The sequence below is a fragment of the Phyllobates terribilis genome, unplaced genomic scaffold, assembly GCF_046119375.1.
Source record: "Phyllobates terribilis strain yellow unplaced genomic scaffold, ASM4611937v1 Scaffold_8__6_contigs__length_399053987, whole genome shotgun sequence".
NCBI classification, from domain to species: domain Eukaryota; kingdom Metazoa; phylum Chordata; class Amphibia; order Anura; family Dendrobatidae; genus Phyllobates; species Phyllobates terribilis.
Window position 1 is genome coordinate 152,304,923 of NW_027362768.1, and position 23,809 is coordinate 152,328,731.

The 23,809-nt window shown below is 45.6% G+C and overlaps 1 protein-coding gene across 3 annotated transcripts in view; it reads right to left on the reverse strand.

Moving 5' to 3' along the window:
* The window catches only part of SLC5A9 (solute carrier family 5 member 9), a 103,667-nt gene that overhangs the window by 48,526 nt on the left and 31,332 nt on the right, over nucleotides 1-23,809 (reverse strand). For all 3 annotated transcript variants that reach the window (XM_073643516.1, XM_073643514.1, XM_073643515.1), the window contains exons 3-5: nucleotides 19,392-19,463; nucleotides 16,976-17,080; nucleotides 14,584-14,748 (exon numbers count right to left, since the gene is read on the reverse strand). In XM_073643516.1, the coding sequence (XP_073499617.1) occupies nucleotides 14,584-14,748; nucleotides 16,976-17,080; nucleotides 19,392-19,463 (342 nt within the window). The remainder of the gene's footprint in view (nucleotides 1-14,583; nucleotides 14,749-16,975; nucleotides 17,081-19,391; nucleotides 19,464-23,809) is intronic.

Below are 23,809 nucleotides of genomic sequence, written 5' to 3' on the forward strand. Positions count from 1 at the left end.
CAAACAGCAACTGAAAACCACCACAGTGAAGGCCTGGCAGAGCATCAAAAAGGAGGAAACACAGCGTCTGGTGATGTCCATGAGTTCAAGACTTCAGGCAGTCATTGCCAACAAAGGGTTTTCAACCTAGTACTAGAAATGAACATTTTATTTACAATTATTTAATCTATCCAATTACTTTTGGTCCCTTTAAAAACAGGGTGGTGCATGTTAAGGAGCTGAATCTCCTAAACCCTTCATCCAATTTTAATGTGGATACCCTAATATGAAAGCTGAAAGTCTGAACTTCAATTGCCTCTGAATTGTTTTGTTTAAAATTCATTGTGGTAATGTCTAGAAACAAAATTAGAAAAATGTTGTCTCTGTCCAAATATATATGGACCTAACTGTATATATATATATATATATATATATATATATATATATATATATATATATATATGTATATATTGTGGCAAGACGACTCGCTCGGCTCTCCTGGAGGCAGACTCAGGACACACGTTCCCAGGTTTTCTTTCTGCTGGTTTATTATCAGCCATAAACTCATGCAGGTTTCGCAGGAAAAACAAACATGACCCCTCTGGGTTAAACAGAAAAAACCAAAACAAAATATAACTCAGTCCATAGATGAGCGGATTCCGCCCTCTCTCGGTAGCATAAACTGCACTGCTAAAGTCCTTGTGAAAAGCTCTGCAGCTTCCACAATACTGCTTCCCTCTCCAGACCACACTCCACTGGAAAAAAAACAGGACTGAGCTTTTACACAATGCTCAGCCACACCCTGAGGGGAGGTAGGGGGAATGGCGTCCCGCCCTCTTTGCCATTCCTATAAAACCGCACACCCTTTAACAAGTAAATCCACCAGCATATAACACGCTGGCAGAAAAATAAAGTAGGTCTTAGTTCACACAGGAGAACATCCTGAGTGACACATACCTCCCCTCACATATAAAACCAGTGACACTGTCACATATTCCCCCCCTCTGCCCAAAGCCGGGCGTTTGGGCACCTTCTGACCCCAGGCAGGGAATCCTAGAGAGGGCATCTGCATTCCCATGTAACTTCCCGGGCCTATGCTCCACGTGAAAGTTAAACTCTTGAAGCCGTAGGAACCATCTAGTTACCCTGGCATTTTTACCCCTCTTCTCCCTCAACCATCTCAACGGGGCATGGTCTGATACTAATCTAAACTTCCGGCCTAGTAGGTAATATTTCAGTGTATCCACGGCCCATTTTATGGCTAAACATTCTTTCTCTACTATGGCGTAGTTCTTCTCGCAGGAGGACAGCTTTCGGCTTAGATAGAGAATGGGATGTTCTTCCCCATTTATCTCTTGGGAGAGTACAGCCCCTAGACCAACCTCTGAAGCGTCCGTCTGGACCACAAATTCTTTCTTGAAGTCTGGCGCGACCAGGACCGGCTGCTTGCACAGTGTTAGCTTCAACTGTTGAAACGCGGTCTCCGTTTCTTCCGTCCATTTCACCATGATTGATTTGGTGCCTTTTAGAAGATCCGTTAGTGGTGCGGCAATCATGGCGAAATTCGGGATAAACCGCCTGTAGTATCCCACCATTCCTAGGAATGCTCTCACCTGCTTCTTCGAGAGTGGTTGCGGCCAGGTTTGAATTGCCTCCACTTTCTTGATTTGCGGCTTTATTTCGCCTCTTCCAACAACATAGCCCATGTACTTGGCCTCCTCCTTCCCGATGACACACTTTTTCGGATTTACGGTAAATCCTGCCTTCCTTAGCGCGTCCAGAACGGCCTGTAGTTTAGGTAGGTGACTAGCCCAGTCTGGGCTAAAGACCACAATGTCGTCGAGGTAGGCTGCGGCATACTTCTTATGTGGGGCTAGGATCCGATCCATAGCCCTCTGGAAAGTGGCTGGGGCCCCCTGTAGTCCGAACGGCATCCGCGTGTATTGAAAACACCCATCAGGTGTTGAGAAAGCCGTCTTCTCCTTAGCCATCTGGGACATGGGGATCTGCCAGTAGCCCTTCGTCAGGTCGAGAGTGGTGATGTACCTCGCCGGTCCAAGCCTCTCGATGAGTTCGTCGACGCGGGGCATCGGGTACGCGTCACACTTGGATACCTCATTCAGCCGGCGGTAGTCATTACAAAACCTCCACTCTCCATTGGGTTTCAGAACGAGGACGATTGGGCTCGACCACCCACTCTTTGACTCCACTATTACTCTGAGGTCTAACATCCTGTTCACCTCGTCCAAGATCACCTCCCGGCGTGCTTCCGGAATCCGATACGGCTTCAGATTCACTCGTATGTGTGGCTCTGTCAGCACATCATGCTCTACCACTTGAGTATGCCCCGGCAACTCTGAGAACAGCTCCCGATTCCGCTGTAGTAATTCTCGACATTGTTGCTTCTGGGCCGATGATAGAGTCTCTGCAATAGTGACCTCCTCCACCTTGCCTTCTGGTGCGGCTCCCAGGCAAGGAGTTTCCACAGGTTCACGGTCCCGCCACGGCTTGAGCAAATTTACATGATATATTTGATGCGGCTTTCTTCGGCCAGGCTGGTGGACTTTATAATTAACCTCGCTGACTTTCTCCACCACCTCGTATGGACCTTGCCATTTGGCGAGGAACTTGCTCTCGACGGTAGGGATCAGCACCAAAACACGGTCCCCGGGCTAGAACTTAGTCTCTCCGACCGGTTATAGACCCTCGCCTGGGCTTCCTGCGCCTGGAGGAGATGTTCCCTCATGATGGGCATCACCTTTGACTTTCTCTCCTGTAACTGGGCGACATGTTCGATGATACTCCGTTGTGGCGTGACTTCAGCTTCCAAAGTTTCCTTGGCGATGTCTAGGAGACCTCTTGGATGCCGCCCATATCGGAGCTCAAATGGAGAGAAGCCAGTGGAGGCTTGAGGAACTTCTCTGACCGAGAAAAGCAGAAATGGGAGCAGGTAGTCCCAGTCTCGCTCATCCTTTTCAACGACCTTCTTGAGCATCGCCTTTAAGGTCTTGTTGAAGCGTTCCACTAGGCCGTCCGTCTGTGAATGATAAACCGAGATCCGAAGCTGAGTTATCTGAAGGACTCTGCAAAGCTCCTTCATCACCTTGCTCATGAAGGGGGTTCCTTGGTCTGTCAGAATCTCTTTTGGTAGACCTGTCCGAGCAAAAATATGGACCAGCTCTAGGGCTATACTTTTACTGGACATGTTCCTTAGGGGAACCGCTTCCGGATACCGAGTCGCATAGTCCACGACGACCAGGATATATTGGTGGCCCCGAGCTGATTTAACTAAGGGGCCCACGAGGTCCATGGCAATCCTCTCAAAGGGAAGCTCTATCACAGGTAGTGGAACTAAGGGGCTACGGAAGTGGGAGGAGGGAGCGGTTATTTGGCAGGTGGGGCAGGACCTACAATAGTTTTGAACATCTCGATAACACCCTGGCCAATAAAACCTTCTCAATATCCTCTCCTGAGTTTTCTTGACCCCTAGGTGTCCACCCAGAACATGTGAATGGGCCATATCTAGCACCCGCCGTCTGTATGGCCCCGGCACTAACAGCTGTTCCACTATCTCACCGCCCCTCAGTTTGGCCACCCGATATAGCAACTCCCCCTGCACTACAAAGTGGGGGAATCTGGTGTCGGCCCCCGGCTCTTGGGCAACCCCATTACATACAGTAACCTGGTCGAATGCCCCTTTTAAGGTCAGGTCTCGAACTTGAGCAGTCCCAAAGTTCTCTCTGGACATATCTAACGCAGGGAGGTCGGCCTCCTCGGTCACCGTCTCATCCTCATCACCGACAAGGACGCACAGTGGGAACTCCTCCATCTGAGACTTCGTCGGGGGTTCTTCTTCAAGGACCTGGCTTTTCCCCATGCTACTTAGTCCAGTTCCTTTCCCCCACAAGTCCCAGAATAAGGAAAAATCACGGCCCAATATGACGATATGTATCAGGTCCTTTACTACCCCGACTTCATGGGACTGGGCACCACAGTCTGTTCCCACTGTTACTGTGGCCACGGGATAGTCCTTGGCGTCACCATGGATGCACCGAACGCCCAGGGTTTTGGAAGGGATCAACTGGTGGGGAAGGGATGCTCTGATCAAGGTCACCAGACTCCCGGAGTCCAACAGCCCAAGCACTTTTATTCCATTAATGGACACTGCACATGCCTGCGGCCCCTCGCCGGGTCGACAGTCCATGCTACAGGCTGGATAGGCATAATGGGAGACCTGTCTGCCTAGGCTGCAGTCCATGGGCTCAGGGGGTATTTGACACCTGGCGGCTACATGTCCAGGGTTGTGACACCGCCAGCAAACTATATCTTTACCAACTGTTCTAAAGGCACCTTCAGTAGGAGTGGGACGTCCCCCAGTGGTGGCTCTAGACCCCTTCCATGGTGACCCCGCCCCCTTTTGGGTATCCCAGTAGGGAGAAGTGACTGCATCCGGTTTCCCAAGAGATCTCTCGACTACCTGGTACCTCTCTACCAGGTCGATGAAGTCATCTGCGTTCTGGGGATCACCCTGGGCAACCCAATTCTGTACTGGCTTGGGAAGGGAATGCATGAACCTGTCAATCACCACCCGCTCAACCATCTGGGCCGGAGTGGAGGACTCCGGTTGTAGCCACTTCTGAACAAGTCAAACATCTGCGAACGAGGGGGTTTGTTGCTAGCATACGCCCAGTGATGAACTCGCTGGGTTCTCACCGCCATATTTACTCCCAGACGTGCTAAGATCTCTGTCTTTAGTTTGGGATACTCCTTAGCATCTTGCAGCGCCAAGTCAAAATACGCCTTCTGGGGTTCACCCGATAAATATGGCGCCAGAACCTCTGCCCACTGTGCTGGTGGAAGTCTCTCCCGATCAGCCACCCTCTCAAAAACAGTCAGAAATGCTTCTACATCATCCCCAGGGGTCATCTTCTGCATGGCCCGCCTTACCGCCTTTCTGACGTGAGAATCATCAGTCGTCCCTGAGGGTGGGGCGGCCGACATGCTCTGGATGGCGTCCGCCAAAAGCTGTATCTGCTGTTGCGCCTCCAGCTGGTGCTGCTGTTGTGACTTTTGCTGCAACTGGATCTGCTGAAGCAACAGTTTGGTCGTCTCCTGGTGCTGCTGCATGCTCTGCTGGGCCTGCTGCATACTCTGCTGGGCCTGTAGGTGTTGCTGCTGCATGCTCTGCTGGGCCTGGACCAGGTGCCTAACGAACTCCTCCATGCTGCTGGACTTCTCTGGCTGGCTGGCAGCCTTCACCCAGGACATCCACCGGTCTTTGTGGCAGGTACACGTGTTCCTGGAATCCTGCACGCACTCTCACACCACCTGTGGCAAGACGACTCGCTCGGCTCTCCTGGAGGCAGACTCAGGACACACGTTCCCAGGTTTTCTTTCTGCTGGTTTATTATCAGCCATAAACTCATGCAGGTTTCGCAGGAAAAACAAACATGACCCCTCTGGGTTAAACGGAAAAAAACAAAACAAAATATAACTCAGTCCATAGATGAGCGGGTTCCGCCCGCTCTCGGTAGCATAAACTGCACTGCTAAAGTCCTTATGAAAAGCTCTGCAGCTTCCACAATACTTTCTGGAGACTTCCCTCTCCAGACCACACTCCACTGGAAAAAAAACAGGACTGAGCTTTTACACATTGCTCAGCCACACCCTGAGGGGAGGTAGGGGGAATGGCGTCCCGCCCTCTTTGCCATTCCCATAAAACAGCACACCCTTTAACAAGTAAATCTACCAGCATATAACACACTGGCAGAAAAATAAAGTAGGTCTTAGTTCACACAGGAGAGCATCCTGAGTGACACATACCTCCCCTCACATATAAAACCAGTGACACTGTCACAATATATATATATATATATATATATATACAGGGTGGTCCAAAAGTAGGTGGACAGAAAGTATAAGGTTATGAAGGGGGAGATTTATCAAACATGGTGTAAAGTGAAACTGGCTTAGTTGGCCTTAGCAACCAATCAGATTCCACTTTTCATTCCTCACAGACTCTTTGGAAAATGAAAGGTGGAATTTGATTGGTTGTTAAGGGCAACTGAGCCAGTTTCACAGATCTAGTTTTCACAGATAGATCTCCCCCATATCTGTTTTCTTTTCAGATAATTCAGATAACACATAATGGCAAATAATTTAAATGCAGGTGAAAGAAAATGGATTTTAACAGAGTATTGGAAATCTCAAAATGCTGAGACCATTAGAGCAAATTGGGTTGAAACATTTGGTACTCAAGCCCCAAAGAGACAAACCATTTACCGCATTCGTGACAAATTCAATGCCACTGGCTCAATCCTTAATGCTCCAAAAACTGGTCGACCCAAAACAGTCTGTACAGAAGATAATAAACAACTTGTTGCTGAAACATTTGTTCAGAGTCCAAAAAAGTCCACCAGAAGAGCCTCTTTGGAATTGGGAATTTCACGAGCTTCTATCATGCGAATCCTGAAATCTATTGGGTGGAAAGCTTATCTCCCACGTCTAATTCATGGTTTACTGGAGGATGATCCAGACAGGCAGCTGCAATTTAGTGTTTGATAAATCTCCCCCTTCATAACCTTATTACACTTTCTGTCCATCTACTTTTGAACCACCCTCCACCCTGTATATAGATATACATATATATATATATATATATATATATATATATACAGTACAGACCAAAAGTTTGGACACACCTTCTCATTTAAAGATTTTTTTGTATTTCCACAACTATGAAAATTGTACATTCACACTGAAGGCATCAAAACTATGAATTAACACATGTGGAATTATATACTTAACAAAAAAGTGTGAAACAACTGAAAATATGTCTTATATTCTAGGTTCTTCAAAGTAGCCACCTTTTGCTTTGATGACTGCTTTGCACACTCTTTTCATTCTCTTGATGAGCTTCAAGAGGTAGTCACTGGAAATGGTCTTCCAACAATCTTGAAGGAGTTCCCAGAGATGCTTAGCATTTGTTGGCCCTTTTGCCTTCACTCTGCGGTCCAGCTCACCCCAAACTATCTCGATTGGGTTCAGGTCTGGTGACTGTGGAGGCCAGGTCATCTGTATGTATCTATGTATGATATATATAGTATTCAACCCCGATGCTCCTCTGTGCTGCTGCTGGTATCCCCGGCTGGTCTCCTGACTTCCTCTTCCAGCAGATCATGTAAGCTGCATCCAATCAGTATCCACGGATTGGCTGCATCGTTATGTTCTGTCCAAACTAGAAGGAAGTGCTATAGACTGTTCATTCCAGGTCAGACAGGACATCACTGATGTAGTCAATCAGCGGGTCACATGGTGTCTTCTCGCCAGAAGAGGAAGCCAGAAACACAATGGTGGATATAGGAATTGGTATGGAGGAATGTCTGGAGTTGGCAGGAGACTATTTTTTTATGCTAAGACCATCATGGGATTATTTTTAAACTAAGAAAGAGTAGTGGACTATCCCTTTAAATTAAATCTCTCAGCTGGATTTCACTCCACAACCATTTAGGTCTTTCAAAGACAAATCCAGCAATATCTTTACATGGCCAGTCCATTCCTCCATTACTGAGAAATCAGTGTTTGAATTAATATGCAAATGAGGTTTAAAAATTATATGTAGATCTGAAGCCTCTGTCACACCAGCTCTATTTCCTGCACAGTGCTACCACCTCCTGCTTCACTTACAGCCTCTATGCTGTGTGACTTCAGGCAAAGAAGCTGACAGTCAAGCGGGAGTGGCAGTATTGGGCGAGGAATAGAACTGGAGTGACAGAGGCTTCAGATCTTCATATAATTTTAAATCTCATTTGTTTATTATGTAGATCTGAAGCCTCTGTCACTCCAGCTCTATTTCCCGCAGAGTGCTGCCGCCTCCTGCTTTACTTACAGCCTCTATGCTGTGTGACTTCAGGCAAGAAGCTAACAGTAAAGTGGGAGGTGACAGTATTGTGCGAGGAATAGAGCTGGAGTGACAGAGGCTTCAGATCTACCATGGCCATTTGGATCAGAAACAGTTAAAGGTATTATTGTTAATATTTATAATAATAATAATAGAAGAAGAAGAAAGTAAACAATAAGGCTATGTTCACATGCAGCATTTTTGCTGTGTTTTTGTTATGATCTGCAACATAAACTAGGGAAAGAATGGGAGTGCTGTCCGTACAGTAAGACTAAGCTGAGTCCCTACGTTGTAGCGGGCGACCTGTTCCTTGTGAACAGACCCGCCTTCGTCCTCGGCTAGTCTGAATGGAGACCTATAGAGAAAGGGAGGGGTCCCTAAAAGAACTAAGGAATGGGACAAAAAATGGGACACCTCCTAACAGAAGTTGTTGCAGAGCAAAGGATAAACTGACAAAAGTACTAGAGGTCCAGAGGACCAAGCAAACTAGAGATAGGTAGGCACAAAAGCACCGGGCTAGAAAGACAGTCTAAACAACACTGAAGTCCAGCAAGGCTAGAAGGGCAGAGCTGGAATATATAGGAAGATGGTCACGTGACCGCAAAACACAAGATAGAAACAAAAACAAACAGGAAGGTTCTAACAGTACCCCCTCTTTTATGAGGATCCTCCGGATCCTCCAGGCCCAGGCCTATCCGGAAATCTCCTGTGGAAAGCTCTGACAAGTCTAGGGGCAGAGACATCATCCGCCTTAACCCAGGAGTTATCCTCGGGACCAAAACCTTTCCAAGCGACGAGATACTGCAATCTCCCTCTATGCTCTCTGGAATTCAGGATATGAGAAATTTCATATTCGCCGTCTTCCACCACCGGAGGAACTCTGACAGTGGCCTCCCTATCCGATACATCAGCCTTTTTTAACAAGGAAACATGAAACACAGGATTTATCTTCCAGGAGGAGGGAACCTCCAACCTAATAGCAGACTGGTTAACCACCTGAAGCACCTTAAATGGCCCCACAAACTTCGGACCCAATTTTTTAGAGGGAATCCTCAACCGCAGATTCTTTGAGGACAACCAAACCATGTCACCCACAGTAAACAAAACCTCTTTACGTTTCCTGTTAAAATACTTCTTGGACTTTTTGTTAGCCTCTTGAAGGTTACAACGTACCTTAGTCCAAACTCTTTCCAAATCACCGGAAAAATTCTCCTCCTCCGGCACCGCCGACCCCAATTTGGAGAACGAACCAAAAGACGGATGTCTCCCAGTACAACAAAAAAAAGGAGAACACCCAGCAGAAGAGGATGTATGTTTGTTAAGAGCAAATTCTGCGAGTGGCAGAAACTCAGACCACCCCTCTTGATTGTCTGCCACAAAACAACGAAAAAACTGTTCAACATCCTGGTTCTTTCTTTCAGTCTGTCCATTAGACTCAGGATGATACCCAGACGAAAATGACAAATGGACTCCCAACCTGTCACAAAAAGCACGCCAAAAGCGAGCCACAAACTGAGGTCCCCTATCAGAAACAATGTAGGTGGGAACGCCATGGAGCCTGACAATTTCCTTAACAAACGCCTTAGCGAGTCTCTTAGCGCAGGGTAGCTTAATGAATGGAACCAAATGACACATCTTGTTAAAACGGTCCACGACCACCCAGATGACAGTGAAACCCTCGGACACAGGAAGGTCAGTAATAAAATCCATTGCCAGATGTGTCCAAGGCGCACTAGGAACCTCCAGAGGGCAAAGCAACCCCGCAGCAGGGGTATGGGAAGCCTTTGACCTAGCACACACCGTACATTGACGCACCCACTTGATGACTTCCTTCCGCCACCCAGGCCACCAAAAACTGCGACTGATAAGTTTCTTAGTCTCAGAAATTCCTGGATGACCTGCCAACCGAGACTCATGACACTCCACAAAAAAATCTCTCCTAGAGGTTCTAGGCACAAACAACCTCCCATGAGTAGCGTTAGATGGGGCATCCTCTTGGGCTTTCAGAATCCCATCTTCCAAAACGGAGTCCAATGCTGCTACCACAACTCCTTCCTGTAAAATGTTCTCTTCCTCCTCGGTACCAACCATGGGAGAAAAGCTGCGAGATAAAGCATCAGCTTTAACATTCTTAGTACCAGGGATATAGGTAACAGAAAAATTAAACCGAGAAAAAAAAAGTGCCCACCTAGCTTGACGGGCATTCAAGCGTTTGGCTGCATCCAGATAGATCAAATTCTTATGATGTGAAAACCTGAACAGGAAATTTAGCACCTTCCAAGAAATGACGCCAATGTTCAAACGCAAGTTTAATAGCCAGCAATTCCCGATTACCAACATCATAATTAAGTTCGGTTTCTGAAAAATATTTTGAAAAAAAAGCACAGGGATGTACTCCATCCTTGTTCTCCTGAGACAAAACTGCACCGACCCCCACCGAAGAAGCATCAACCTCAACCAAAAAAGGCTTGGTCTCATCAGGCTGCATAAGGATAGGGGCAGAACTGAACCTCTCCTTGAGATATACAAAAGCTTCAATGGCCTCAGTAGTCCACTGGACCGTATTCGCACCTTTCCTGGTGAGATCGGTCAGCGGCTTAACAATTATAGAAAAATTCTTAATGAATTTCCTGTAATAATTGGCGAAACCCAAAAATTTCTGTATTGATTTCAAACCAATAGGCCTAGGCCATTCCTGCACAGCCTGAACTTTCACGGGTCCATCTCAAAGCCCTCGCTGGAGATAATGTAGCCCAAAAAACTAATTCTCTGTACAGCGAACTCACATTTCTCCAGCTTAGCAAAAAGTGAATTATCACTCAATAACTGCAACACCTCACGTACGCTCTGCCAATGGGACTCCAGATCTGGTGAATAAATCAGAATGTCATCCAAATACACAACCACATTCTTGCCAATCATAGGTCTCAGGATGTCATTAATAAGGTTCTGAAAAAAACGCGGGAGCATTGGTAAGACCAAAAGGCATCACCAGATTCTCAAAATGACCCACCGGAGTGTTAAAAGCAGTTTTCCATTCATCACCCTCCTTCATTCGTAACAAATTGTATGCCCCCCGGAGATCAATTTTAGAGAACCACTTGGCCCCTACTAACTGGTTAAACAAGTCCGGAATTAACGGCAATGGGTAGCAATTGCGTACGGTAATCTTATTAATTTCACGAAAGTCCAGACATGGACGTAAACCACCGTCTTTTTTTTTAACAAAGAAAAATTCAATGGCCACAGGCGACTTAGAAGGTCTAATGTGACCAGCAGCCAAGCTCGTCTGTATGTATTCCTCCAAGGCCTTTCTTTCAGGGATAGTCAGATTAAATAAGCGACTCTTGGGAAGAGTAGCTCCAGGAACAAACTCAATGGTGCAATCATAATCCCTATGAGGAGGTAAAACTTGCGACTCCTCCTCTGAAAAAACCTTCCAAAAATCCTGAAAAGGTACAGGTAATTCCCCTTTTTCCACAGCTGCAATGCGACCATTACAACATTTATCATAGCACTTAGGACTCCAAGACTAAGGCTGCGTTCACACATTGCGTATTTTCGCGCGCTTTTTTGCGCGCGCTTTTTCAAAATACGCAATGTGCCTTGTGTCTGCCAGCAAAGTGAATGGTAAATTCACTTTGCCATTCAGACACAGTCTAATATTACGCAGCGCGAAAGCGCAGCTGCGTAAAGAATTGACATGTCAATTCTTTACGCAGCTGCGTCCTGCGCTTTCTCCCTATTGTGCCCATTATAAGCGATGGAATTACGCAGCTGTGTTCGCACACTGAATAATTCCAGTGCTTTTTTACGGAGGCGCAGGAGAAAGTATGGATACTCACCTATCCGATGGATGGGAGAGGCGTCTGGTCCGGTCCCACGGCTTCCAGCATCTGCCGGTGAAGCGATCAGGTAACTGTAGCTTACCGGCTTCCGTTCAGCTGATTTACAAGCCGGTCACCTGACAGTCAGCTGATCGCTTCACGGCAGATGCTGGAAGCCATGGGACCGGTCCGGTCCGGTGTCCGCGGCTTTCAGCATCTGCAGGTGAAGCGATCAGCTGTTAGCTAACTGGCTTGTATCAGCTGATTTACAAGCCGGTTAGCTAACAGCTGATCGCTTCACCGGCAGATGCTGGAAGCCGCGGGACCGGAGTGGACGCCTCTCCCATCCATCGGATAGGTGAGTATCCATAGTTTTTTTCTTTTTAAAAGCAGTGTATGTACTGCAGCCAGAAGCTGTCTGTACATACACTGCTAGGGGGACACTCACACACGACACATAGACACAGACAGTACACACAGGACACACAGGCACATACATTACATTACATACAGACACATACATTACATTACATACAGGTGTCCATGCTCCTCACACTTCATTTCTCCTGCACCTCCATAAAAAAACGCAGGAAAAAACACAGTGTGTGAATGGAGGTGCTTTTTTTACCTGCGTAAAAAAACGCAGGTAAAAAAAGCAGGAAAATACGCGCGTAAAAAAACGCAGGAAAATACGCAATGTGTGAACGCAGCCTTTATCTCATTAGTAGACAAGTCCAGTAAAGGATTGTGCAGTTTTAACCAAGGCAAACCTAAAACGACTGGAGAGGGTAAATTATTTAATACCACCAAATCCAAATTTTCTTGGTGAATGCCATTGATAGTGAGGGGAAATGCCGCAACCTTGTGAGTAATACATTTCAAAGGAGTGTTATCAATTGCAATCACAGAAATAGGTGATGACAAAGGTTTGGATTCCAATTTAAGTTTTTCCAAAAACCCCTTATCAATCACATTAAGTGTTGAACCACAATCCACAAATACCTGAAATTCAATCAAATCTTCCTGCAATGAGGTACTCCCTGAAAGAAATACTCCCTTAGAGTTTAAACAAGCAATACGGGCGTAACTGACCTTTTTTTTTTCTTTACTTAAACGAAGCTCACAGTTCTTAATCAAATGGTCAGATTTACCACAATAAAAACACAATCCCTTGGAAAACCTGCGGTCTCTTTCCTGAGAGTGGAGTGACATCGCCCCAACCTCCATCGGTTCTCCGCCGTCCGAGTAGACCCTCTGGGAACTAGGAGCTGCCATTGTAGGAATCTTTTCATCATAAACCCTGGCACGCAGTCTCCTGTCCACACGTATAGCTAATTGCATGGCTTCTTGCAAGGTTTCAGGTGCAGGAAATGCAATCAGATCCTTAACCCTTTCACTTAGACCAGCAAGAAAAAAACATTTTAACGCCGAATCATTCCATTTCACTTCTGAGGACCACCTTCTGAAGTGTGTACAATAATTTTCAACATCACCTGACCCCTGATTCAAACATCTAAGTTCTGATTCAGCAGATGAGACTCGATCAGGATCGTCATACAATAGCCCCATAGCAGAAAAAAAATCCTCCACTAACCTAAAACACGGATCATTAGGTTGGAGAGAAAAGGCCCACCCCTGTGGTTCCTTGCGCAAAAGTGACATGATAAACCCAATGCGCTATGATTCTTTCCCAGAGGACTTTGGTCTCAAACGAAAATATAATAAACAAGCATTTTTAAAGGAAAAAAAATCTTGTTGTTTACCATCAAAAATATCAGGGAGTCCTACCTTCGGTTCCACAAAATGCGCTCCAGGACAGCAACTCACGTGTTGCCGGAGCTCGGACACCTCCAGAGACAATCCCTGCGGGCGTTGAGCTAAATCTTGAACAGAAACCATACTGATCCCCGGATTTCTTTCTTTAAAGTTTTTTTTTTGTTTGGGCTGGACTTACTGATCTGCAACATAAACTAGGGAAAGAAGGGGAGTGCTGTCCCTACAGTAAGACTAAGCTGAGTCCCTACGTTGTAGCGGGCGACCTGTTCCTTGTGAACAGACCAGCCTTTGTCCTCGAATAGTCTGAACGGAGACCTATAGAAAAAGGGAGGGGTTCCTAAAAGGACTGGGACAAAAAATTGGACACCACCTAACAGAAGTTGTTGCAGAGCAAAAGATAAACTGACAAAAGTACTAGAGGTCCAGAGGACCAAGCAAACTAGAGATAGATAGGCACAAAAGCACCGGGCTAGAGAGACAGTCAAAACAACACTGAAGTCCAGCAAGGCCAGAAGGGCCGAGCTGGAATATATAGGAAGATGGTCACGTGACCGCAAAACACAAGATACAAACAAAAACAAACAGGAGAGTTCTAACAGTTTTATCCTGCTCTCTGCATTAAAACCACAGTTTTTCAGCGTCTTCACAGTGTTTTTCATGGTGATTTTGTATAATTTAAGGATTTTTTGCTGCATTTTTTTGGAAACGGATCACGTGTGCTTTTTCTTTAGTACATGTTTAATAAAGTTAGTTTTATTCACAAAAAACGCTTAAAAAATCCAGCGAAAGTGGTAGGAATAACGTTGCTGCGTGTTTTTACAGCATTTTTAACTTTATCATTACTTTCTATGGGTAAAAAAATGCTGCAAAAACACTGAAATAATTGACATGCTGCAGATTTAAATAACGCTGCAGTTTCCCAATGCAGTCAGGAAAGAAAAAGACAAGTGTGTGCATGAGATTTCTGGATTCTCATAGATTTGTCTGGCACAGTAAAGAGCAGCTTTGAATTTCCCAAAAAAACGCTGCAACAGCGGAACGTGTGAACACAGACCAAGTTTAACCAATTAAAAGAATCTTTCCAGGTGGCAGTAAACTTACCGATATTTTAGTGACGATGTAGAGGATGAGTGATAGGACGGACATGTAGATCCGAATCCGCCGACCACCAAAACGTTTTTCCAAGAACTCAGGCAAAGTGACTACTCCAGAGGCAAGGTATACAGGTACGAAGATCCATCCAAGGGCCACCAGCACCCAAGATGCCTTACACAAAATGATTAAAGCGCTATGAATCATACAGTGAACATTGTTTGCAAATCACAGGGAGTTTCTTAATATTCTTAAAATGCCTTTGCCTTTGATTTTATGATTGGTTGTGATTGACCACCTAAGTGTCACCCAATATAGTCCAGTCCGTGTCGGACCGGGGTGCCAAGGGCCCACCAGTAACCAACTCAAGGGCTCCACTTTTTAGCTACATGCAAATGTGACATTAACCTCAATCACAAATTTATGTAACAATGAACTGAGTAGATTGTTAAATGAATAAGATGTCGTCTTTGTCTGTACATAGTGATTCAAATATATAGTGCCAAGTACTGGAGGGGGCCCACCGGAGGATTCTCCTTTACTGCTGTAAGTCAGTCCAAGCTTGAGCCCATGTGATACTATACTAATTACACTGTGTTCCAAATTATTATGCAAATAATATTTTCTCAGATTTTCCCAAATTACCTATATGAATTGCAGTCATTGTAATTTTCCAGTCAAATAACTATTAGAGTACAATTGAAAGGTTTTTGTACAAACTGCCTATGATAACAGTATATTTTTTAAAAAATAAAACGCTCAAACTGCACTCAAAATGCATGTTCCAAATTATTATGCACAGCAAAGTTTTCAACCTTTTCATTTTAATAAAGAACAAAAAAAATGGTCATTTTTGAAATTATAAGCATTTCATGCATGATAATGCCCCTTCTCACGCTGCACATAACATATCTGCATCTCTGGCTGCTTTGGGCATAAAAGAGGACAAACTTATGGTGTGACCCCCATGCTCCCCTGACCTCAACCCCATTGAGAACCTCTGAAGCATCATCAAAAGAAGTGTCTATGATGGCGGGAGGCAGTTCACATCTAAGCAACAGCTCTGGGAGGGTATTCTGTCCTCATGCAAAACAATTGAAGCAGAAACCATCCAAAACCTGACAAATTCAATGGACGAGAGAGTTCAGAAGCTCCTTTCGAACAAGCGGTCCTATGTGCAAATGTAACATCACCTAGAATAAAGTTTTGAGTTGAAAACTGTTTGATTTCAGTTTGTAATAACCTGCTAATGCTTATAATTTCAAAAATGACCATTTTTTTGTTCTTTATTAAAATGAAAAGGTTGAAAACTCTGCTGTGCATAATAATTTGGAACATGCATTTTGAGTGCAGTTTGAGTGTTTTATTTTTTTTTTAAATATACTGTTATCATAGGCAGTTTGTACAAAAACCTTTCAATTGTACTCTAATAGTTATTTGACTGGAAAATTACAATGACTGCAATTCATGTAGGTAATTTGGGAAAATCTGAGAAAATATTATTTGCATAATAATTTGGAACACAGTGTAAATTGTGTCTGCATCAACGTAATTGATGGGGAACTTTTTGAGCATACAGACAGTCAAGCAAAAGGTGGTTCAGACATTTAAGACATTGTTGACCAGAGTATTTTCCACCAAAACGTAAAATTGCCCCCTCCCATTAGTTTTTACTGTTAGCCAATATTGCTTTAGTTAGTTAAATAGCAGCATTGTCGTGCTCCTGGGCCAAGTTGTGCACCCTCAGATAGTCCTCATTGATGCAGCTTTACCTCTGCAGCATCGGAGAACTGAAGTTGCACAGAAGCTGCATGAATCGGGAGCCGACAGTGCTGCCCAGCTTCAGAGCTGCACTTACAAGCTCTATTGGAAGGAGTTTGTAAGCATTGCACATGTTTGGCTACCACTTCTAGACTGCAGTAGTGACCAATTGCAATGAGCTGTTAACAAATAAAGTTAAAAATTCCTGGAGAAAAGGATTTTTAATTGCAAGTAATTTTCAAAGTTTCTTTTTACAAGCATTAAAAATAACTTTGCATTAACTATTTAAATTAGAAAAACAGATCTCAAATTTAAAGTGAATCTGTCAGCGGATATCACAATTCAAACTGCATACGTTATTAAATTTCCTAGACCCAATGAAGCCTGTGTACTTACTTTGAAAATCCATGTCAGAAAAGCCGTAAAATACTGATATGAAAATGAGCATTTTAATAATAAAAGGCAGAAAACTTTCTAAAAGGATTATACAGCCATACAGACATGGATTTTCAAAGTAAGTATACCAGCTTCATCAGATTGGAGAAGCCAATGCGATGTGCAGTTTTTGTTGTGAAATCTAATGACAGATTCTCTTTATTTGTTTGTATTACATTTTTTTACAGTTATAATATTTTCTTACATTCCACTCAAAACCTCCGACTGCCAAACCTCCCGCGGCCCCCGATCCCGCCATCCCAACGAAGAGACCACTGCCGACATTGCTGGACATTAAAGATGCTCCGATCTGTAAGAACAAGGAAAAAGTTAAGAGGATCTAGAGGATTTGCAGTGATCTAAATTTGTTTTTGATTTGGAATTTAGGGAGGAAACTTTAAAAAAGAAAAAACATTTCCAATTTTACTGCTTCCACTTTGGTAGCCATATTGGCTGAACAGTAAAATATAAACTTATTAAACAATGTTAAAATTCAACTATTAAACAAAAAAATTGTTTGGCCGAGGTATCTAAAAGGCAAGCGGTTATCAAGCTTTAATGTATTGACTACAGTTTTAGAATTTTGGGTAAAGCTAATAATAAGTGATCCATATGATCTTCAGAAAGTAAGAGTCAATATCCAGCAAAAAAGAAAAAATATATGTTAAAAAAATATATATTTAAGTACATTAAAAACATATAAATGCTTAAAAAAACACAAAAAAGGGGGATTCAAAAAAACCTTACTCTTTTCGGACATCCATTGATTTTTTTAATAGATATTTTTCTTTAGTGTTGGACTTTTCTGTATCTATCTAAAACTGGTTGATTTCCTCTGTGCGCTTCCTCCAATATGGTGTACAGTACGGTGCTCAAAATAATAAACTGGAAACTATAAGATGCATCTGTCCAAAGATTTGAGCACCAAGAAGTGAGGAATGCAAGGTCCCAGCCCATTGGGACAACTGACAAAAAAAAAAATATATTTTATACTCTGAAAACTTAAACAAAAATAATAAAATACATTTTACAGTACAGACCAAAAGTTTGGACACACCTTCTCATTTACAGATTTTTGTGTATTTTCATGACTATGAAAATTGTACATTCACACTGAAGGCATCAAAACTATGAATTATCACATGTGGAATTATATACTTAACAAAAAATTGTGAAACAACTGAAATATGTCTTATATTCTAGGTTCTTCAAAGTAGCCCCCTTTTGCTTTGATGACTGCTTTGCTTTGCTTTGTCATTTCTTAAAGTAATGATGGCCATTCGTTTTTCTTTACTTAGCTGCTTTTTTCTTGCCATAATACAAATTCTAACAGTCTATTCAGTAGGACTATCAGCTGTGTATCCACCAGACTTCTACACAACACAACTGATGGTCCCAACCCCATTTATAAGGCAAGAAATCCTTATTAAACCTGACAGGGCACACCTGTGAAGTGAAAACCATTTCCGGTGACTACCTCTTGAAGCTCATCAAGAGAATGCCAAGAGTGTGCAAAGCCGTCATCAAAGCAAAAGGTGGCTACTTTGAAGAACCTAGAATATAAGACATATTTTCAGTTGTTTCACACTTTTTTGTTAAGTATATAATTCCACATGTGTTAATTCATAGTTTTGATGCCTTCAGTGTGAATGTACAATTTTCAAAGTCATGAAAATACAGAAAAATCTTTAAATGAGAAGGTGTGTCCAAACTTTTGGTCTGTACTGTATGTCCAGTGGGCGGTCCTATTCAGTGATTGAGTTTTCCCTGTATGACTGTTCATGCAGAGATAGCTGTCAGTCACCAGTAGAACCGCCCACTGGACTCATGCATACAAACACCAGTAATTTTTAATGAATAAAATAAGTTATGCTGAATCTTTTCCCACAAACCCATATATTGTTCTGCTCAGCTTCTCCTGCTGTCCACAGATCAGACTGCATCTATAATGTGACAGGTTCCCTTTAAAAAACAGTGCCACCCCTGTCCACATGTGGTATTACAGCTCAACCCTAATCACTGATTTTTTTTTTTTGTAAGAAAGTAGCCATTTTTTTTTAATCCTGGACAACTCTAATCCTTTTAGGAAAAGATCAACGAAGACATATAGCTACAACGTCCCAATGTTTCATTCCTGTTGAGGTCAAAATTGTTTAAAAAGTGTAAATTACAGCTTAAAGCTACAGATCTTGGCCCCGATATCCCACATTAAATAAACTTTTAATAAAAAGTCACTGCTTCATGTGACATTGTTGCGTTCTTCCGCATACTTAGTCTGAGGCAATGATGGGGAAGTTCCACATCACGCTTGGGTGCACATAGGAGTTATGAGACCGTATTCGATTCATTTGACTCTTGAGTGATAAATCTAAGGGTTAAGACTTCAGGGGGAATTACACCAAGAATAAAATAGTAATATATTGTTTAGTAACTGGCAGCTGTAAATCAGCAGGAAAGCACCGCCCCCTGAGAAGCAGGGAGTCAAGAGGCAGGAAGTTGTGTGCTTCTGAAGATGGAAGATGTAACAGCTCCTCTAACAGATTCACTGAAGTAGGGAAACATGGACATGATTATAGGTCACTTGTTGGTTTTAGAAGCCACTATTGTATATCAGTCCTTACAGGCCACCAGGTCATTGATCTTCCAGCCAGGAAATATCCTCCCACTGTTCCCCGACTTGCACGGACGGAAGACTGTAAGACATGGAAAAATTGGTTAGTATATTATTAGGACTCATTTAGATGTAAATTTTTCTCATACAAGTTCTATCCGGGCTTTTCACAGAAATATCTCCTGCCCATAGTTTATAGAGCTATTCACATTTCAGTGTATTTTTGCCGAATGAGCGGTCCGCGCCAAAACATGGAGACTTCTCTGAATTTAATCTGTGTCCAGGATCAAACTCACCAATGCAAGTCTGTGGGTCTATGAAAAATTTCGAAAGGCCCTTGGATGCCATCCATGTGCTGTCCATTTTTCACTGTTTTCTAGAAGAAGTTGGAAAAACCCCCTTCCTTATTTTTTGTGATATAACTTTGAAGGTAAAATCTGACACTGAAAAAGCTCTGATGAAAATCTGATCCAAAACACTGATGGAAATCTGATCCAAAACACTGATGGAAATCTGATCCAAAACACTGATGGAAATCTGATCCAAAACACTGATGGAAATCTGATCCAAAACATAGATGAAATTGGTCTGTTTTTTTGCGTACATGTAAGGGCAGGGGCAGGCTGGACCTGATGGGAGGGCGCGCGCAGAGGAGAGTGGCCGCGGCGCTAGGGAAAAGGGGATGGCCCGTGGGCCCACAGGTAGGTAGGGATCAGCGTTGGAATGGCAGAGGGGAGTATTTATTTATTTTTTTAATCTGGGGCCATTATACTGTGAGGAGCACCAGGTATACAGTACGGAGCACCATGTGGGGCCGTGTATACAGTACGGAGCACCATGTATACAGTACGGAGCACCATGTGGGGCCGTGTATACAGTACGGAGCACCATGTATACAGTACGGAGCACCATGTGGGGCCATGTATACAGTACGGAGCGCAATGTATACAGTACGGAGCACCGTGTGGGGCCATCTGTACAGTACGGAGCACCATGTGGGGCCATGTATACAGTACGGAGCGCAATGTATACAGTACGGAGCACCGTGTGGGGCCATGTATACAGTACGGAGCACCATGTTGGGCCATGTATACAGTACGGAGCGCAATATATACAGTAAGGTGCACCATGTGGGGCCATGTATACAGTACCGAGCACAATGTATACAGTACGGAGCACCATGTGGGGCCATGTATACAGTACGGAGCACCATGTGGGGCCATGTATTCAGTACGAAGCACTATGTAAATGTGGCACCCCAGGGGTCTGGTTACCACAGTAATAGAGATATTATGTCTGAGAGCAAGTAGGAGGTTTCTCTGGTCAGGAGCCCTAAGCATGCAACACGGCCCACCCAGACCTGGGAGGGGAGGAATCTGCCCTTATAAACTGGGTCTGGGGCGGGATTAGGTGAGTCAGAGCCTGGAGTAAAGTCCCAGACAGAGACGCAGTCAGGTCTGGAGGACAGCAGACACAGGGAAAGTGACAACAGGAGCTCTGTAGGAGCAGGAGCGAGTGTCAGAGGCTGGAAGCTAGATAGCTCACCTTGGCTGAAGACACTAAACCCGGACACGGAGTCCGAGGCTGTGGGGACATCCAGGTCCAGCAGCAGAATCCAACCGGCAGGGGATTCCATGTCGTCTGGCCATAGAAACCCGAAGGCACGGACACAAGCAAGGGACCAGCAACGCCATTGTGAAGCGGAGGCTAACGGAAGGCCCCAAGTCACCGGCCATACGGGTGAGCACCACACGGTATACTGAGGGACGTGGGCTACTTTTACCCGCATAGAGCAAGGTAGCCAGGAAAGAGTGCAGATAGTCGGGGAGGCCTACAACTCCACCTGGCCAGGGGAGATCCTGCTTGCTCACAGACTGACCAGGCCCCTACTGCTAACCAGTACTCCCGGGAGGGTCTGCTTTATACCATCAGTAAAGACCCTGAACTGCACCACACGTCTCTGTGTTTCATCGCCGCACCAGCACCATTACTACTGGGACGCTCACACCATCACTCCCATCATCCACATTAGCTGCCCTGAGGCATTACTTCTCCCGTGGGGAGTTATCCCATACTCGGCTGCGCAAACTACATCAGCCTCAGCGGTCTGCAGCGCAGCGGCGGTCCCCACTGACCGCAATCCACGGGTGGCGTAGTCGGACAATTACAATACCAATAGACTGCCACTGGTTTGACCGCCCTGGGCACGGACCGGGTCACCGCCACGGAGAACTACAACCCCCAGCGATCCGGCTCCGGGTATCCCCCTGCACAGCACAGGCCCAGGGGGCGCGTCAACTTTGGCGTAGTCGGCAGGATTTCGTGGCCGCAACCACCGGGTACTGCGTGCCTGAAAAAGAGACTTTTATACTTACCTGTGGTGAAGTTTCCCGCCGTCCGGAGTCATTTCCCGCCATCCGCAGCCGATTCCCGCCATCAGACGCCATCTAGGACCGTTTCCCGCCGTCTTCTGCCTTCTTCCCGCCATCCGCAGCTGCTTCCCGCCTTCGGACGCCATCTTCGGGACGCCGCGCGGGAAGAAGAGGGGCGTGGACGCCGAAAGAGCGCGAGATCCGAAGCTCCGCCCCACGCTCCGCCCCACGCACCGACGCTGCGTAAGGTCCTGGAAGGAAGGAAGAGCGACGCTGACGTCATCGGAGCGCGACGCCAGGTCCTCAACCCCGACCATCGACTGCGGAGCCGCGGCCTACGGAAGAAGAGCATCGCAAGGTAGGCCACGGTCCACTAGGGGGGAAGGAGGATGTCGGACACCGAGGGGAGCTCCACCGCCACACCGGCCGCCAGCGCAACCGCTGCTGCGGTCATGCCCTTCACCATGCCCTATATCCCGGGGGCAACCTGGCTACCCCAGTACTCAGGGGAGTCACATACCCTGAGTAACTTTAGGGAAAGACTTGATAGCCTCTTCCAGGTATACCCCCTCATGGAAGAGCAAAAAGTGAGCATCCTGGTGGCCCAGTTAATCGGGGCAGCCCAAAGGGAGGTAAAGTCCTGGTCACCTGGGAAGAAGAGGACTGTCAGAGAAATACTAGCCCGGCTGAAAGACACATTTGATACCCGAACCTCAGCCGAGATAAAACTAAGATTTTACGGGTGCAAACAACGGGCACATGAAAGTATAAGAGACTATGCTCTAAACCTACAAGAGGCCCTGAGAGCCATTAAGCAGGCAGACCCTGACAGCGTGGGAAATGAAGACAAGCTGTTGACCGAACAATTTATTGAGGGTCTACTGTGTAATGCCCACCGAACCCAGTTGCGGGCAATGGCCTTACAGGACCCTGACCTGGACTTTGCACAGTTCAAGGACAGAGCCATCCGGGTGCTCCGAGAACCGGCACCAGGTGGCGCTGTGACCCACAGGCGCCCTACTATCATTTATCACCAGGAGACGGCGCCCTTGTCTGCAGGGCCTGTGGGAGCTGATGCGCAGGCTTTGAACAATGACCCGGCAACAGACCTGCACCATCAGGTCCAAGAGCTGACTAAGAGCGTTGCCGCGCTAACCAGAACTGTGCAGTCTTTACAGGTCTCTTCTCCAGGAAAGATACAGCTGGCATCCGGACCGGAGGACGTCCCGTGGCGCCGACTGAGGAGGACCCCACCGGCCAGAGGAAGACCCAGCGACAGATACAACGAGGACGGACGACCCATCTGCCGCCGCTGCAATCAACCCGGACATATGGCAAGGTACTGTCATTTAAACGGGCACAACCTGGGGTAGAGGGCCAACCCCCAGGCATAAGATCATCAGGCCCATCGAACTGGCATGACAAATACGTAGGGGGACGTCCGGTCTTGCCTGTGGTACTGGATGGCATTTCTATGAGTGCCCTACTAGACACCGGGTCACAGGTCACCACCATCCCGTACGTGCTCTTTAAGCGGTACTGGAATGACTCGGACATAACCCGCTACCCAGATGACGACCTGAGCATTATCGCCAGCAATGGTCAGCCCGTGCCACAGATAGGATTTAAAGAAGTGACCATCAAGGTCGCTAAAGTTGAACTGCCGGCACAAGGACTGATCATTGTGGACATTGACCGTCGCGAGAGTCACCCAAAAATAACCCTAGGTACTAACGTAATTGAAAACTGTCTTGCAGAGGTGATTCTTATTTTGCAACAGGTTGCCAAGAACGCCAGTTCCAGCCAGCAGCGTGTCCTCCAAAAAGAGATCCGGGCACTGATGAAGCAGCAACAAGTGGAACTATCTGGTGGTGAGATAGGTAGCGTGAGAATGTGTGACCCGTTCCCTATTGCCATGCCCCTGAAAAGTGAGATGATGATTTGGTGCTGGGCAGCTATTGGTCTAAGAGGTAGAGACTACCAAGCAATGGTAGAACCCGTCTACTCAGACAGTAGGCCCACCATTTTGACAGCACGGGGGGTGGTCGATGTACGC